Source organism: Scardinius erythrophthalmus (genome assembly GCF_964197995.2).
Source record: "Scardinius erythrophthalmus genome assembly, chromosome: 18".
NCBI lineage: Eukaryota > Metazoa > Chordata > Actinopteri > Cypriniformes > Leuciscidae > Scardinius > Scardinius erythrophthalmus.
Genome location: NC_138238.1, coordinates 27,259,752 through 27,278,078, shown reverse-complemented (window position 1 = coordinate 27,278,078; position 18,327 = coordinate 27,259,752). Strand labels below are relative to the sequence as shown.

Genomic DNA, 18,327 nt, shown 5'->3' with positions numbered 1-18,327 from the left:
TGGCATGGTTTAAGTCGTATTTGTCCGAAAGAACTTTTGCAGTTCGCCTTGGAGAATTTGTCTCCTCTACGGCTTCTCTCACGTCTGGGGTCCCCCAGGGCTCAATTTTGGGGCCTATGTTGTTCGCCTTGTATTTACTGCCCCTGGGTCATATCTTTAGGAAATTTGGAATTTCGTTTCATGTCTATGCAGATGATACCCAAATTTTTCTGCCTTTGAAAAGAAAAGACACTTGCAACTTAGCGCCTTTATTCCAGTGTCTCGAGGAAATTAAAGCTTGGATGGCACAGAACTGTTTATGTTTTAATGAAAACAAAACAGAGGTTATGCTTTTTACTCCCGGTGGTACTTACGAATCACTAAATTTTGATCTTGGTGAGTTGAATCCACTAGTGAAACCTTATGTCAAAAATCTAGGTTTCACCATGGATTGTGATTTTAAATTGGATAAACAGATTAACTTGGTAGTTAAATCGAGCTTTTTCCAATTGAGACAACTCACCAAGGTGAAATCATTTCTGTCTTCTAGAGACTTTGAAAGACTTCTCCACATTTTTATTTCATCGCGTCTAGACTATTGTAATGGCCTCTATATAGGCATTAGTCAGGCCTCTCTCTCTAGACTGCAGAGGGTTCAGAATGCTGCAGCTCGCTTGTTGACAGGGACACGAAAGCGCGAACATATTACACCTGTTCTTTCCTCTCTTCATGGTTGCCAATCTATTTTAGAATTAACTTCAAAATTTTGATGTTTGTTTTTAAATCGCTTCATGGCCTTGCTCCTAAGTATATGTCAGAACTGATTAGGCAATATGCTCCGTCAAGAGCGCTTAGGTCTGCTGACCATTTGCTGTTGGTTGTCCCTCGGGTGAAATTAAAAAGCAGAGGTGAAAGAGCATTTCGATGCTTGGCATGTGATGCTATGTGAGAGTATTGTTTTATTGTTTTTGTTTTTTAGTCCTTTTTTTTAAGTCATGTTGGTTGTTTGCATTATTGATAAAGGATATGTGTGTACAGCACTTTGTTAAACACCTGTTGTTTTTAAAAAGTGCTATATAAATAAACTTTGACTTGACTTGACTTGACTTGACTAAGGATAAAAAGGTATCATGTAATAAATAATGTGTTGCTTTTGCTGAAATTTTACATACACAAATGTACATTTTTCAAAATTCCTCCATGATTACTGGTTTTTAATGAGGAATTTCTAGTATATTTGAAGACACTGAGAGGGATGAAAAGTCCCAAAGCATTTTATTGTACTCCTTATTGGAAGATTTTGGTTTTATAAAAATAATAATAATAATAATAAACGACTTTTCTTTCTTTCTTTCTTTCTTTCTTTCTTTCTTTCTTTCTTTCTTTCTTTCTTTAATTCTTTCTTTCTTTCTTTCTTTCTTTCTTTCTTTCTTTCTTTCTTTCTTTCTTTCTTTCTTTCTTTCTTTCTTTCTTTCTTTCTTTCTTTCCCCTTTGTCTTTATTGTGATGTGATGATTGAATGTAAGCTCAGTCTTGTTTGTAAATCTTTCAGTTATAAATGCCTTTCTGTAACATTAAGTGACATGGCATCTGACGCACAGAAGCCAATGGCACATGTCACTATGCGTTGGACAATTGCGGTTATATATTCAGAGATTTGTTTGTTTGTGTTGTTGAAGCATAAAAAAAAAAAAAATCACTATATGTATTGGCACATCCGGTGGAGAGAGAGCGAGAAGAAGAAGAAGAAGAAGAACTCTCCACTATCCCACAATGCACCGAGAACGCACACAGTGTCACGTCATCGCCCGCTCCTGAAGTATTTGAACGCGTATGGCGCGAGATATGATTAATAATAATATATTTGATTGATTAAAAGAAATGGATATTTGAATACCAACCAAGAGCAACACAACATGTAGGTATGTAACGTTTCTGAAACATAATAAATATTTGTGACGGAAGATCCCTTTGAAGGAGTGCATTTCTTTTTTATGTTTACTTTCTTAAAAGTTCATTTTATATCATCACAACTGCTTCAGTTCCGATAAGAACTTTTTTTTTCTTAACACAGGTTAATCGGATAATGCCAATTTGTATTATCTGTCGATGTACTGTGGCACATAATGTAATATTATTTGAAATATTCTCCTAAATGATCATTCACGGTACACAATTTATACTTTAATTTGTGCCACAAAGTATGTTACTGTTTTATTTATATATAAATGCGATGGTAATACCATGTAGATTTACCCTGGTAACACTTGGTATTCTGTGATGTAACTTAGGCTAGGCCTGCATACTGTGCTGGTGTTCCGTGGACTATTAAAAAGTAACCAATGTGGTTACCGTTATGGTAATCATCAAGACAAGTCTTTTATCTTCAAATAATTTGTCGCTAACAAAAGTACCATGGTTTTTACCATGTTTTGGTAATGGTAATTATTCAGTGCTATGGTATCACCATCTGATACCATCAAAGTACTGTTTTACTGCCACAATTTTTTGTAATGGTACCTTGTAGTATTGTCAACTTAGTAATTGATGGTTGAATATATATTTGTTTTGGTATTGTTTTCTTCATTTGTGTATTTTATGTCATAAATTATATTTCAGTCGTAATATTAAACACCCCATCTCCTGTTCTGTTATAGGTTAGTGCATATTGATGTGGAGCATCTGGATAAGCAGTCAGCATTCACAATTCTATAATTTGAAGTAATCTTCTGAAAATTTGTCAAGCCTACATTTACATTAGAAGAACTGACTATACATTTTCTATGTCGTCTTCTTATCAGACATCAGTGGTCAGCGCCCCTCTCCCTCTGCCTACCCACTTCTTTCATGCCCAGCAGTCCTTTTCCCTAAAGAAACGGAGACCTCCCTTCTCTTCCTCATCATCTTCCTCCCTGTCCCCTCCGCGGCCATTATCTCATTCTTTACCGCCACGGCCACCATCAAAAGGATGCTCCCCCCTCAGCCGAGTGTTTCTCCATCACCCCACTCCGTGGACGCCCCTGTCACGCTCCCTTATTGAGTCACCCCCTTCTCGCTCTGTGTACGACCCGTCTCGACTGCAGTCTTTTTTCAGCCAGTGCTTTATCAACCTGGGCCTGATTGGACGAGGTTCCTTTGGTGAGGTTTTCAAGGTGAGACATGGTGAGGTTTTCAAGGTGAGACATGCTAAATGCCTTCTAAGGGTTTATGTTATATTCATACTATTTCTGCAGGATGTGTACTTCTATTTCCGGTGAGAAGTAATATCAGCCACCATCTTTTTCTGCCCAATGTCTCAAATATTTTTCAAAATACTAGACTTGATTGGCTGAAGTAAAGAATGTACTCTGAAACTGATACATATAATACATTTATACATGATACATTTCAGATAATGGTGATGTTTCAAGATCATCAATGAATACACTAATGCTACTGTGTTTTTTCTGATGTTCTTCAGGTGACTGTCCTCTCTGTCGTCATAAAACATCCCATGGCACTTCTCGTAAAGAGTAGGGGTGTAACCCCGGTGTCCTAGCTGAATTTCCTCACTGGCCCTTTATCTATCATGGTCTACTAATAATCCCCTTCCATTGAATTGGCTTTATTCTCTTCTCCACCTAAAGCTGGTGTGTGGATGCTGCACACTGGTGGTGGTTGAGGAGAGACCCCTGATCCCATTGTAAAGCACTTTGACGGTACAGTTGTATCTAAAAGTGCTATATAAATGCATTCATTCATTCATTCATTCATTTTTGTCTGTCAGGTGGTGAGTCTTTTGGATGGTTGCCAGTACGCTGTGAAGCGTTCAGTGCAGCGGTTCCGTGGTGAGGTTGAACGAGCAAAAAGCATTACTGAGGCTTGGAATCATGAGAGACTACTGCCACATCCTTACGTGCTGGGCTTCATTGCGGCTTGGGAGGAGGCTGGTCACCTCTACATCCAGACTGAACTCTGCTGTACCAGCCTACAGCTATACGCTGAGGAAACGTCATTTCACACTGGTACAGCAAACTACACAAGAAAAACTCCCTCACCAATGACCGCAACAAAAGAGTGGTTTATATTAAAACATTGCATTTTTTTTGCATTGCATTGCAAATATAAGTTACTCAAGACGAGTGTGTGTGTGTGTTTTGTGTTGTACCAGGTGAGACAAATGCCTGGACATACCTGTGTGACATGCTTTCAGCGCTCGACCACTTGCACACTCATGGGTTTGCCCATATGGACATCAAACCAGCAAATATTTTCATTACAAAGTCTGGACGGCTCAAACTTGGAGACTTTGGCTTGTTGATCAAGCTTTCTAGAGATGTCCAAAAACAAGAGATAGAGGAAAAGAGAGAAATGAAGATGGATGATGATTTACAGGAAGGAGACCCCAGATATATGGCCCCTGAGCTATTGAGAGGAGAGTATGGGACTGCTGCAGACATCTTTAGGTTAGTGAATGTTATCTTGTTTATATTTAAATGTCAGCGGTAAGAACCAAATTAGTTATTTTGTGATTTGTATAAATTGTAAATTATTGTATAAAGATTTGTATATTCTATTCTCTTCTATTCTCTTTTAGTTTGGGTGTTTCCATCCTGGAGTTGGCCTGTAACATTGAAGTTCCTAAAGGAGAAGATGACTGGCAGCAGCTCCGAAAGGGTCACTTACCCGCAGAATTCACAAATGGTACTGTACATTATCATTTCATGTGGCTAAGTGAAATGCTGAAAATGTTCTTGGTACGTTTAGGGACACTTTAAGGGCCTTGCAGTTTCACACAATAGGGGTTTCACACCGGGTAGTTCTAGAAACTTACTTCTAGGAACTAGCCACCAGGGTGGTTCTCTTAGGAACATTTTCCTAAGTGACGTAAGCCGCGCTTGTTGTTGTGACTTTTATTTTGTGGCGTGGCGCTTATTGAGCGTGTTCAGAATAAACTAGTCAAACAAAGGTTTGAACTATTTATTACAGAAAATACTCAATATCATTAACTAATAATTTAGAAATAATCACATTAGAAATTCACATTATGCATAAATTCATATTCATAAAATTGTACTACAAGCATGAACAAATATTTTCATAATGAAGATTCCCAAAACTGAGTTTTTTCAACTTTACAAAGTTGACAGTTTCTGTATGAGCAATGAATAAAAAAAAAAAAAAAAAAAAAAACCTTTCTAAGGCCAGCCTGTATGGATAGACTTCAGGGGCAGGTCCGTTTACTAATCCTTAAGCAAGCAGCAAGGTGCTCTCTTTGAAGTTTATTTCGCATGTCAGTTTTGATATGAAATAGAAACAAACTTGCATAACCATTTTGGAAGATAGCACAAGAGAAAATTAATTGACAATTTTCAAATTGTGCTTTCTTGAATTATGGTTTAAAATCACTTAATACCCTGTTCATTGCTGAGAAGTCTCGCTCACAATTTAATATTGTTTAAAGCCATTTCGCGATTTCAGTCTATATATTGTTTAGTCTATGTTGTTTAAATGGATATCATATAGATCAGTGGTTCTCAAACTTTTTAGAGTGGCGTGCGCCCTAAGGCTTTTAACATCCTTCTGCGTACCCCCTCTCTGCAGTTTACTCTCACACCTTTTTCAGTAAGGGACAATATTTTCCACCTCAAATAAATTTTTCCAGTGCATTTCCAGTACCTTTATAAAATAAATAATGCTTTAAATAAATAACAATTCAATAGAGAAATATGCAATGATGGTAAAAACGTGATGCTTTTAAATTTTAAATTAAAACCGCCAGTAGGTGTCAGTAATGAGTGAGTCATCGAGTCATTCATTCATTCAGTAACGAAGCAAGTGGCTGTAATTATGAATGAATCATTGACTCTCACAATTTGTTCAAAGCCGCAGATTCATTCACCAACACTGCTGTGTGATGCAGTTCTGCTGTGGCTTTTGTTGAAGCTTTTATTTTGTTGCAAAAAGTACTGACAATTACACTTTAATTCGCTTTTCCACTGTCAGGCCAAATCGTTGTCTTTGCTTAACTGTTTCATTCCGGTATGGATATGGTTTCATTTTCCTCTGTGGGGCTGATAACGGAGCTCTTTGGAATGCAATACAAGTGTGTCAGTTTTTGCCTTGGTAACGCAAGAGTTTACAGACGAGATGTAAATAGAAACCGTGTTCTGGGGCATGATCAGATATTTATTTTAATTTATTATTAATTTGTGTTTACGTCTCTCAAATAGCACTCTTAGACAGCTATAGAGAAACTGCTAGTCAGGCAGCAGACAAGTGACCAATTCTGAGATGCGACGTCACTTCGCGCGTTCTAGCAGCACGGTTCAGCAAGGTTAGCTAACAATGCTGAGAATTCCAGTCCAAGAACGGGTTGTAATCATGCCGTGCTGTACAAGGCTGAAGTGGAAATATAACTGGAACCTTTCCTTAGCATTCTTAGAACCGTTCAGTCCAACAGTGGAGAAGTGCCTTGGTCTCTAAAGGAAGAAATAGTAATTAAATTAAAAAGTACGTAATTCAGCATACTGGATTATCTGTAAAAGGCTATTATTTCAGTATCAGGGCCTGAATTTCATTTTGGAAAATGGGGGGGAAATCCCCCCTTAGGTGATTCTTATGGGGGGGAATTTTTAATTTGAGGGGGGAGTTTAGACTTTTTTTTTAATTACATTTATCTCGCCTAAATGTATGCTTAGCCTACTCATTGCATTTTTACAATGGGGTCATTTTGTTCTTAAGAATTTACACAACTCAAGGAAGCTTGATTTCAATCTTTGAATTAAATTGAAAAAAGTAGCACAAATAAATACAATAGAATAAAGATATCAATAAAGAGAAATAAAGAGAAAAGTTTTTGCTTAGGTCTAAAACTAGTAGGCTATTCAGAAATACTACAGAGACTGAATAAAGTAGCCTAATCAAATGTAAAATAACACTGGGTAGTATTTTAGTCCTGACTAAATTAAATTCATAGGCTATTAATCCTGATTCCTTAAAATGAAAGCTATGTTTTGTTGTTTTGACAAACAAATTAATGACAGACACATATGGCTGCTGTCCCTTTAAGAGCTAGTGCACGGATCCTGTTTTCATTATACGGTCACGTGCGATTTATGCTTATTTAAGACATAACCGACTGTGTTTAGATTAGAGGATACTCTCCAAGACCGAAATTGACATCATTTTCTTATGTTTTTGACTGTTAAAGCGATTTATAATCCACGAAAAATAACTTTTGTTACCCGCGAGCTGTTTGTGAGGCTGCTTTACTCTATGTATGTGTGCAGAGAAAAAAGCTTCTCAGACAGCGCGCAAGTACCGAAGAGTTTAAAATCGCGTGACTGTTTAAACTGGTGAGACTTGAAAAGACGTGCAAATGGTAAACTTTAGTTACTCGTGATGCAATGCTGGCCCGATCGACTCCCGAAACGCGAGAGTGTATTTCCGCCGCCTGCTGCGCGCTTAACGATTGCATTGTGCAACCCATTTTGAGAGACGCGAGATAGAAGACGCAGCGCCGCTGAATCACTCACGCTGTTTGTGAAATTGCGTCTCGCAGACAGTTTTAAAATGACTGATTTGATTTTCCATCTGCGTGGATTAATTTACTAATACAACCTGAACCTACATGCTAAAGTGAATCAATGTTTGCGGGAATTTCCCGCATTATAAATGGGAGACCTGCGGGAATGATAAAAAATATGCGCAATACCCGCAATCCCGCACCGAAATTCAAGCCCTGAGTATCTGGGTTTAAGTATAGTTCATTAAATGTTTATGTAATTACCGGGTGCTCAAGGCTGCCATTTACAGGCTGCATTTATTTAATTTATATAGCCGTAAATGAAATTTGACATTTAACCTAGTTTATATTCAGTACTTAGTTTGAATTATATTTGTGTATTACGTTCATAAAGGAACCGTATGTAAGACATGTATTTCAATTAATCATAAAATGGCCCTGATATGTCACTAGACATTAAGTCATCATGTTCATTTCAAATACTTATATCACTGACAACAGTAGTCCGGCCAGGATATTGTCATTTAAAAGTGAAGTTGCAACCCTCAACTGATGTTGATGTCATGTTGTGTTTTGGCCTGATGCGCCACCCTCCACCTATCTACTAATCACGAAGTCAGTAGTGTTTCGGCATCCGGGTTGCCAGCTCTGCTCTAGTTAAAAAATACAGCTGGTCGCTTTCACTTATAGCGTCAGCTAAATGAATAGCTGTATCTTTGATATCTGTTACACATAGTGACTTAGGCTTGTGCTTATACTTACGTTAATGACAGATACCTACCGTTACAAGTTAGACTAACAGCTACTGTTCTAACAATGTACTGTCACATACGAGCATACATCTTTACGATTATATTTGGCTAATCGCCATTAGTAAATTTTTGCGATACATAGTTACTTCGCAAAACATCTCTCATGAAGCATAAACATAACTAGAATGCATTTCCGGAAGAACTGCGAAGTGTGCTTGCTTGGGTGCGGTTCACTAACGTGAGCAGGTAGTGGATAAGGGTGCGTTGAAGTTTGCTTGATCTGAGAATTTCTACAATAGTACTTTTTTCAAGATTGTGCAAAAAGGTGAAAAGTTATGTGCATTAAGAGACATGTCTGCAATGTAGACTAGTGCCAATGGCATTGTTTATGTGGCGTCAGGGCTCTACACTTACTTTTTGAACAAGGAGCACTGGTGCGCCTAAATAAAAATTTTTAGGAGCACAGACAAATATTTGGGGGCACAGTCATTTTTGTTGTATAAGTTTATCATTATAGTTTTATTATTAGAATTATTCAACAATTAAATTTTCAATGCTCATTGTAAGGTTAAGAACATCAGACCAAAACTTTCAAACAAAAGATTTTAATTTAATTCTATTTTATCGTCATGTAGATTTCATTTATCATTGTATTTCGACCCTCTGTATGTTTCACATTTTATCTGAAATGAAGATCATGTCTGAGTCACTTGGCCAAGCTTTGTAGCCTGGTCGCCTTGACCTCTTTCCTGCAGACAGCCAATTTTCAGCACATTTTGTAGGATCAAACAGTTCCAGGGAGGGCCCCTCTGTGCTGATCTGAATAAGTAGGGCCCTATAAAATCCGTTTTATTTTTTCCCAAATTCCGTTTTATTTTTTCCCAAATTCCGTTTTTTCCGTTTTAATTTTTGCAAATTCTGTTTTTTCCGTTTTAATTTTTGGGAATTCAGTTTTTTTTTTACCCTTTACTGTAATTTTAGTCGTAAAAAGAGTGTTTTTAATGTTAATGATTAAAATGTACACAAATAAAATAGGAATGACCCTAAATTTATTGAGGTAACAAACAAAATTCTCATTTTAAGAGATGTTAAATGTGGTTTGGTTTGTTTACATTAGTGAATGTATTAGGCTAACTAACATGAACCACGAGCAATACATTTGTTACTGTATTTATTAATCTTTGTTAATCTTAGTTAACCCTAACCCTGTATTTTTAATGTTACTTCACACAGTGCATTAAGCTAACTAATGTTAACAAATACAACTTTTCATTTAAAAAATAATAAAAAATAATGTAGGCTACTAAATGGTGAAATTAACATTAATAAAGATTAATAAATGCTGTAGAAGTGCAGTTTATTAATAGTTAATGTTAACTGATCTAGTTAAGTAGAGTTTAATAAATGGAACCTTATTGTAAAGTGTTACCGATTTTGTTATACACCGAACCGATTCAGTGTTGGACAGATCAGTTGTTTTAACCATTCATTAAAGTGAATCGGTTCAAAGGAGTCATTAGTTCGCGAATCGGACGTACCATTAGCAGACTTGTACGCGTTGTGTGATTATCCCGGCAGTTTTAGGACATCGCACAAGATTTGTCAACACAGAAAACATTTCATCATTGGATAGGTTTTGTTTAGTTTATTGAAAGTGTTTTTTTATGTCAGCTGAATGGGCGGAACGCTTTTCAGAGAAGAAGGAAAGGTAAAAAAGTTTTTTTTGCACAATTCACACACAGCGGTAGCCTAATTCAGAAAAAAAAATATCCGAATGCTCCACGTGAAACCTCGTTCCTCCGATCTTTTACCATTGTGTCAATTCTCAATTGATTTAGATTAATAAGCGCGAGGGAGTGAGAGAGAGCAAGACAGTTTGAAGACGCGCGCGCGACCGGGCCCCTCTCTCTGCTCGTTCTTTCAGTAATATGCGATTTTCCTCAGACATACGTTTTTGTCCCACACAAAAACAGAATTTTATTCCAAATATGTAAAATTCCGCGTTGACACTAGATTCCGCGTTAATTTGCCAATTCCGCGATTCCGTCCGTGATCGCGGAAATTATAGGGCCCTAAAATAGTTCGTGTGTGGGAACTGTAGTTTTTTTTTATGAGGCTACAGACTAGCTACTTAAGATTTAGGCCTAAATAACTGATCTCCCGGTAATATAGTGTCCTACTCTGCCCCTCCTCATGATGATGTATTTGCAGCTGTTTCTATAGAAAAATGCTGTCACTCGCACGAGTGCGCCCAAATATTTTTTCACGTTCGCACGCCGAAATATTTACTCGCATGTGCGAATGAAATGGGCACACTGTAGAGCCCTGGGCTTGGTTGTTGGTTTTGAAATAATTGGTTATGAATATATAGCAGAGAGTGGGAGTGTTTTGGGTGATGAAATAGTAGCCTGTTGAAAAGAAGTTGACAGTCTCCATTTACTGTATCCAATAAGCCAATACAAAACTCACCCAGCTGTTCTGTGGTTGAGTGTTACCTTTGATTAGGAACAAATTTACTATCTCAAATTATGGTCTACCGTAATTAGCGATGCTTTGATTGCTGCTGTCAAGATGTTTGTCATCACCTACACAGAAACGCTGATTTTTATAGCCTACCGTCAGTCCACATATTGTAATTAAATGAAAAACGCTATCAGTTTCACTATTAGTTTACTCTAGCGATGCAATCGCAACAACATGGATAACGCTGTTTGGCCTTGCCTAACTTTATATGACATATGCGCTATATGCTAGAGTTACACATCCCGCTGCCATTTCAGGGCTTGAATTTCGGTGCGGGAATTGCGCATAATTTAAACCATTCCCGCAAGGTTAGCTTTTATAGTGCGAGAAATTCCCGCACAAATATATTTGCTTCATCTCAGAACAAATGATTAAAAAATAAATTCACAGATGCGAGAAAAAAGATGTCAAACTGTCTTTTATTTTCGAATTTAATTCCTCAATCAGAGCTGGACCGCATTCTAACATTGACTCATAATGAGCTGTTTGTGAAGAAATTATCCGCTTCCAAATTATGTCATTTTAATCATGAAATTGAAACATTAAAAAACAATTTGCTCTTTATGGTGTGCGAGTGATAGAGTGCGGCAGCAACGAACCAACTGATCAGCTTGCAGCATAACAACATTGAATGCTCGGCCGAACAGCTGATCATAGCTGTACAGGGCGCCTTATTATTTTTCATCTCCATAAATATATCTAGTAGTAAAGCTAATGCAAGGGCTAGAAATCTATTAATCTTTTGCTGATACTTCCTTAGCTGTGTCTGAAACCGCTCACTCGTTCACTCATTCACTAATCCCTACATAGTGAATGGCAGTTGAGTGCACTACTTCAGCAAAGAATTCGGACACTGACATAATTATCACGCGCCAGAGAGCTCGGACAATTTGTCATAAACATTACCTACCCATCTTTAATATTTCCTTTTTTTGGCTGTATGAATTGTATGTAACAATTGTATGTATGTATTTTTCACGTTTATTGCGTTATTTGATTAAAAAAAAAGATAATAAAAACACTTGCTTGTCATATTTATTTACTTTTTACATTTATATGTGAAAATAAAAGAGAACAAAACACTACATAACACATTTGTTTATTCAAATATAGATATAACTGTATATATAAATAAATAACCAGGCGTCTGGTCTTATAAATGATTGTTTTCTAACACGCGTGCACCGTTGCCATGGTGACATTTTTGTTTATTTTTCATTCGCGCTCTATCGCCTTATCGTGTTGGATTGTGGGAAATAGTGTCTCAGCAAGTGTACATCATATGTACACTCGAATTCAGAGAGGATTGTGAGTAAAAGTAGTGAAGAATGTAGGGAATGATGTCGTTCACTCAGAATTCGGACACCACTACAAAATGTCCGACACCCTAAATAGTGCACTATATAGTGGATAGGGAGCGATTTCAGACACAGCTCTTGTCATCATGGAGAGCGCAGTTCATGGTTGCATAGCAACGACAGACGCCACAGGAGAACAAGCGCTTGTGGATAGGAGACAGCGGCGCGCTCGCGCTTTCCACTTGTTTTTACACATCTAATGTGCGTTCCATTTGACAGGGTCCATATGCAGTGTTCACTGCTCCCCTACTCCCTGAGCACGGTATATCAGTTGAAGTGGACTTCACTGACAATTACCGCTCATTTGAAACGCCCTGCAAACGTCATCAAATAAAGTCAACGACGGAGTCGCGCAGATTATGATATAACATAAATATATATAGGACTACATTCATATTTTAATTTTTATTATTATATTATATATTTACAATTATATTGCACTATTTTACAACTACCTAAAATAAAATCACTTTACTTCACAAACTAGCTAAGCTGGCTGCATTCACTGAGGTAAATTTTAATCATCAAAAATAGTATATTTAATATTCACAACAAAAACCGTTAAAAATACTGTCATTTGTTTAACAATGGCGAAATGTATGAATACTTACACACATACGTAAACTCCTCCATCGTAAGTTATGACCGTTCTGACTGGTGATGACGTGGTGCGCGAAATGACAGTTGGGTGATCATCGCTCTCCACTTCCTGTGAAGTGATGTATCGATGTTCCCTTATTCCCTATGCCGTGCGCAGTGCCCTTCGAACTGAACATGTTCGCTCCCTTCGGATTGGAATCTTACTTAAGATGGCGGAATACCCTGTGAAGTCCAGTTCGCAGTCCACTTACGGTCAAATGGAACGCACCTCTAGAGCGACGTTGTTGATTGTTTGAGCATGTGACTGCGCATTTCTCCTTGTTTTCTATTGTTATACGCAGCATATTTCCCGTGCGCACAAACACAGCCACAGACAATGAATTGTTTGTTCGTTTAGCGAAGAAGAGCATGATGTATTTTGTATAAAGTTTTAGTTTTAGTTTTGTTTTTAACTGTTTTGAGAACTGGAAATGCACAATTCATGCATACAAATGATTAAATTAGACCGATGCATCAAAAGTTATTCTCCCTCCCCCATAATCTTTAGATCCCCCCGTGACCCATGTAAGCAGGGAATTCCCTCCCAGTTTAAAAAAAAAGACAATGTTTTCCTTTCAAAACGTGAGATATGTTTACAAATACATGCATAGAGCTTAAATATACTGTGGACTAAGTATCATTGTAATTTTCATTGTGCCCACATTGAGAAATGTTACGTTTTTGTCATTCAAAGTTAGCTTGTGTTGGCTCTAGTTTGCATGTGTTTTGTGGCACTGTACCATTTAAGCCCATCTTAAAAAAAAGTTAATTTATAAAAATAATCTTCTCTACAAACCAATTTATGATGTATTTATTTGTAAATGAATGTAAAAAGAATCACAAAACATTTATTGTTTGCAGTTCACATGCTTAATTCTTTGGCAGTCTATCTTTCTGAAAGGCTAATGGTTTGACCTAGAGATTAGCTTTGAACGCAAGCTAATAAAACTCATCTTTTCATTTAAAGGAAAATGATATAAAATGATAAATTACTATTTGTTCATACACAAAAAACAATATATTTATCTCTTATTTGACATAATATCAATGTAGTTACCAAAGAAATGGCTGAAAATTGCAGAAATGTGTTGATTTCTGAAGGGTCCCGAAACACCAAAGTTTTGGGGTGACTTTGTGTGAGGTCCCCTGATAAAGCATGCACATGGGTGGGGCTAACTCAACATTGCCAAATGTAATTGGTATGCAATAAAAAATGCCAGGGAAGTAACAAATCACTGGATTGGTTAAAATAATAAGCAGCATAAAATATTATTTTCTCTTTTTTAAATTTGACTTCAGAGTTGAAAGTGGGCTTAAAGGGTACATGGGCTTAATGGGTACACTTACCCTACTGCTGTTGTATTGCTGTGGTAATTTTAACCAGACTCTTCACATCCGCATCTTTTGAAAGGGTTTACAAAGAGATTTTGCTTTTGCAGAGCAGAAAACAACATCTTCTCGACAAACACAACACGAACCCGCTACAGTGTTTGCAGGCGGACTACATAAAACATAGGTGGGCATTAGGCAAATGTGTTGCCCAGTAATGTGTAGCCGTCACGGAAGTAAGATTCAAATTCCTGATAACTCGTTTAGGTGGTTTTCAGACTTCAGAGTCGATTCTTTCTTTTGAGAAACAACTTTATTTATTGCGTGCTCTTTCATCTTCATAACTTTGCAGAAAGCTGCATTACACATTGCATGAAAGGGAATATTCGAAAAAGCATAATAGGGGCACTTTAAATATGGTCTGAAAATCTACAGAGAGGTTTGGAAATCTGAGTCTGGAAAAGTATGGAATTTTGAAATGGAAAATGTGTAGGAACCCTGTAACTAGGGAAGCATCGAAACACAAGAATGATTCTGATTTTATTAGGCCTACATTCTGTGTAAACAGCGATTGATATTGAATAGTGTATTTTCTGGTAACAAGGTCATGCTGTTGAGGCTCACACTGCCTGTCTCTTTGTGAGAGACTTTTGTGGAGAAATCAAAACAAATGAGCGTAACAGCACACGTGAAGAAACATACTGAGGTAAAAATTCTAAATGTTTAGTTTATTTATAACATAATATAGTTAAGTAACATAACACGACCAAGGGAGGTGTTTAGCCGAATATTATCACGAATGCAAATGTTACATTTATTTTATAGTTCAATAAACAAGTAGTTAATATTAAGTTACTTACATTTTAGACCCAGTATTGACTCTTTTTGTACTATTTGTGTAATGCATGTAATAGTTCCAAACAAAGATCAAAGCAAAACTATTGCGCTTTCTCAAAGCAAAACTCAGCTGAGTTTTGATACTGAATGCTTTAGCGTTTTGAACGAATCGGTGTCATTGACTCAGTTTTTTCCAAACTGAACCTCATTTTATTTAGAAATTTATTTAAAACATTAATCTCATAACATTATTTATTGCAGTTGTAATTTTGCAGTGTAAATTATTTAATGTGATTGGTAAAAGGTATATTAGGCTGCTGTCACTTTAAGATCTAATACACAGATCCATTATAGTGACACAGGCCTTTTTTTTTTTTTTTGCCCTTACCGTTCACATTTACTTAATACATAGCCAACTTATGCGATTAGAATTTTTTTTCCCAAAACAGTTGCCCTACATGCTAGCATTTGTGCATGTGTGTGTTTCAGGGCTATCAGAAGACATGCAGTATATGCTACAACTTATGCTAACCCCAGAGCCCTGCAAAAGAGCCACAGCACAGCAGCTGCTCTCTCTGCCCACAGTGTGCAAACGCAAGTGGAGACGACAGGTTTCCCTCTGCATCATTGAGAGCTTTCTGTCCTTATTCCACTGGTGTCAGGTAAGCATTACATAATGCATACTGGAAATATACACATTTCTGTGTATATATCCAGTTTACAAAAAAGGTGAAGTTAAAAAGCACCCTGCTCATTCATGTGCTTAAGGATTTATCTGGGATATTAGCTCTATATTAACCCTCTGGGGTCAACTGACTTGCCGGTTCTTCCTGTTTTTCTTGTACCAAACAAATGATGAGTAGGTACCAAGTAACCGGTAGTCCGGTATGTAACCGGACCGGATCAAAACGCAGATTTCGGTGCCTCATTTCAGTGCCACTTAAATGCCTCAGCTGTCTGTTGAAATATTTGCCCTCTGGTTCTCCGAAACAGACGTAAGAAGCATCATCACCGCATGTGATCGCTAGTTTAACCCTTTGATTTAAACCGGTGTGATTAGAATGTTCAGATTGCATGATCATCAACTTATAAATTCAAATTTGCGTTTGCGTGTTGGCTGGCGCTGAACCAGAGACAGACGCTCTCAGCGCTGTCATATTATATCTTAACTATTACTAGCTCATTCAAAACATCTATATCTGAGCAGAAATTCACAAACAAAAACTTAATTGATGAGGCAGTATTTTACTGTAAACACTTCATAAACTATCCAGAACTGTCAAATAAAATCATGTCTAAACATTCATATTACTTTAAAACATATCATATTTATAGGGCTGGGAATCAGTATTGTTTTTGTTGTTTTTGACCCATGTATCCTTGCATTGTAATAAATAAGGTTATGACACCAACATTTTAGAAATGTAACAATTCTCTATTCCTATTTCAATACTATAGCTAAAAGTACTATCTAACTAATTTAAATTTCAAAGATAATATTTAAGAAAAGTAAACAGTCAATAATAAAAAAAGAACAAATAATCAAACTATAAGCACAAATAAATAAATAAAATAATTAGTGCTTTTCAGGTAGGTCTAACTGCAGTTTTTTTAGGTACAGAAATTGAAAAAAGTTATGAAATGTAAAACAACAGTGCATATAATCTTCACTGTACAAATTGAATAAAGGCTAATTTTTATTGAAGTTATTCAGTGAAGAGCAGTGAGTGATTTGTCTTTGATTAACTCATGAAACCATTTGTTTATTATATCGCAATCGCAATATTGACCTCAATAATCACATTATGACATTCCCCCAAATCGTGCACCCCTAGTAGAACTGTCACGGTTGCGATCGTTTAAACATTAAAAATGTTTAATGCACGGATCCACGTTGTCTTTCTCTACTGTTTGCATTCACTTAAACCATAACCAACTATGTTTACTCATGATACTCGCCAAGGTGGGCATTTTTAGATAAATCTGTGAATTTGTCCATTCAAGCGCACAGAGACGTGAAAGAATTCGTTTTATTATTTGCTGTCAGAGGCATGCAATTTTCTCACAAAACTTCTAACACAGCATGCGCTAGTTCTCTTTCGCATATTCTTGTGCTGGAATGCTTAAATTAGCAAAGCTTGAAAACGCATGCAAACTTTCGTGACCATGCAGCACTGGTCCGATCGCAACCGTGACAGTTCTACTAGGGGTGCACGATTTGGGGAAAATGTCATATTGTGATTATTGAGGTCAATATTGTGATTGCGATATAATAAACAAATGGTTTCATGAGTCAACTTACTTGATTCTCAAGGAAAATGCACACACAGATTAGTGATAATGCTGAAATGTATATTTCTGAACTCAAACTAGCAACAACAACTTAAATGCACAGTGTTTTCAAATTGAAATTATATATATTTTTTACAAAATTAGGCTAAATAATGACATCTTTGCATTACTGCAAACTTGTTAATGTCTCAATAGTACAATAGTATAAAATAAATAGAACAATAAATAAGAACAAATATGCTCAAGAAAATAAGATATTTTGAACATTCTGTCCAGACAAACAGGGACATTTAAGCAGGATGTGTATTGTGTGTCAAAACATTTGGTAACTAAACAGAATGTTTTGTTAAGTTTAGAGACAACATGTCACAATGTTTACATGGTACAATGACTAGTAGGCTACTGTTTTTATTATTGCTTGACACAAATTTCACGATTTCAATTCAAATCTTGTGATTGTGATTTGATTTGATTAATTTGGATAAATATTAGGTACAGTAGATAGATGTTAATTTTTCTCAAGAAAAAAATAAATATTTTTTTTATTTTTGACAAGAGCCCAGTCAGCTCGGATTATTATTAAAGGTAAAAAATAACAACTATAAATCTAATGGGGTTTTTACTAGGCTATAATAACAACGTTGAAGCTGAGCATTAGCTGATGCTAATTAGCTAAGCTATTGAGATGGTCTTGATAGATTCCTTCAGTCATCCAGTCACAGAGAACAGTGATACTAAGTATGGCACAGTATCAAATTTGCTGTCCATTATTTTGAATTACATTGAAAAACTACCTTTTCGAACTCCTAGATCATTAGTCCGATTTTCACCAAAATTCAACTCAGATCATCTTCAGACCATGCCAGCAAAAAATTTTGGTAGACAGAATTATTATCATTTAATGTATCAACTAATTTGATTGCATGATGCCAAATGAATCTGAGGGGCTTTGCCATGTTGACACCAAATTTTGTGTCATTTTCACTCCACAGCCCCCAGTGACAAGACCATATCAATTTGGTGATAGCACCACCTTTTGGCCAAAAGTGATTGGCAATGAAATCATATTACAAGTGGTTGTATTTATAATTTTTCAAACTTTTGCCTATAGG

The 18,327-nt window shown here is 36.6% G+C and overlaps 1 protein-coding gene across 2 annotated transcripts in view; it reads left to right on the top strand.

Moving 5' to 3' along the window:
- Positions 1 to 1,715: 1,715 nt before the first annotated feature.
- The window catches only part of pkmyt1 (protein kinase, membrane associated tyrosine/threonine 1), a 48,770-nt gene continuing 32,158 nt past the window's right edge, over positions 1,716 to 18,327 (top strand). For both annotated transcript variants that reach the window (XM_081392116.1, XM_081392117.1), the window contains exons 1-6: positions 1,716 to 1,900; positions 2,636 to 3,130; positions 3,745 to 3,982; positions 4,129 to 4,423; positions 4,555 to 4,661; positions 15,413 to 15,585. In XM_081392116.1, coding sequence (XP_081248242.1) covers positions 2,762 to 3,130; positions 3,745 to 3,982; positions 4,129 to 4,423; positions 4,555 to 4,661; positions 15,413 to 15,585 — 1,182 coding nt within the window. In that variant the 5' untranslated portion in view covers positions 1,716 to 1,900; positions 2,636 to 2,761. The remainder of the gene's footprint in view (positions 1,901 to 2,635; positions 3,131 to 3,744; positions 3,983 to 4,128; positions 4,424 to 4,554; positions 4,662 to 15,412; positions 15,586 to 18,327) is intronic.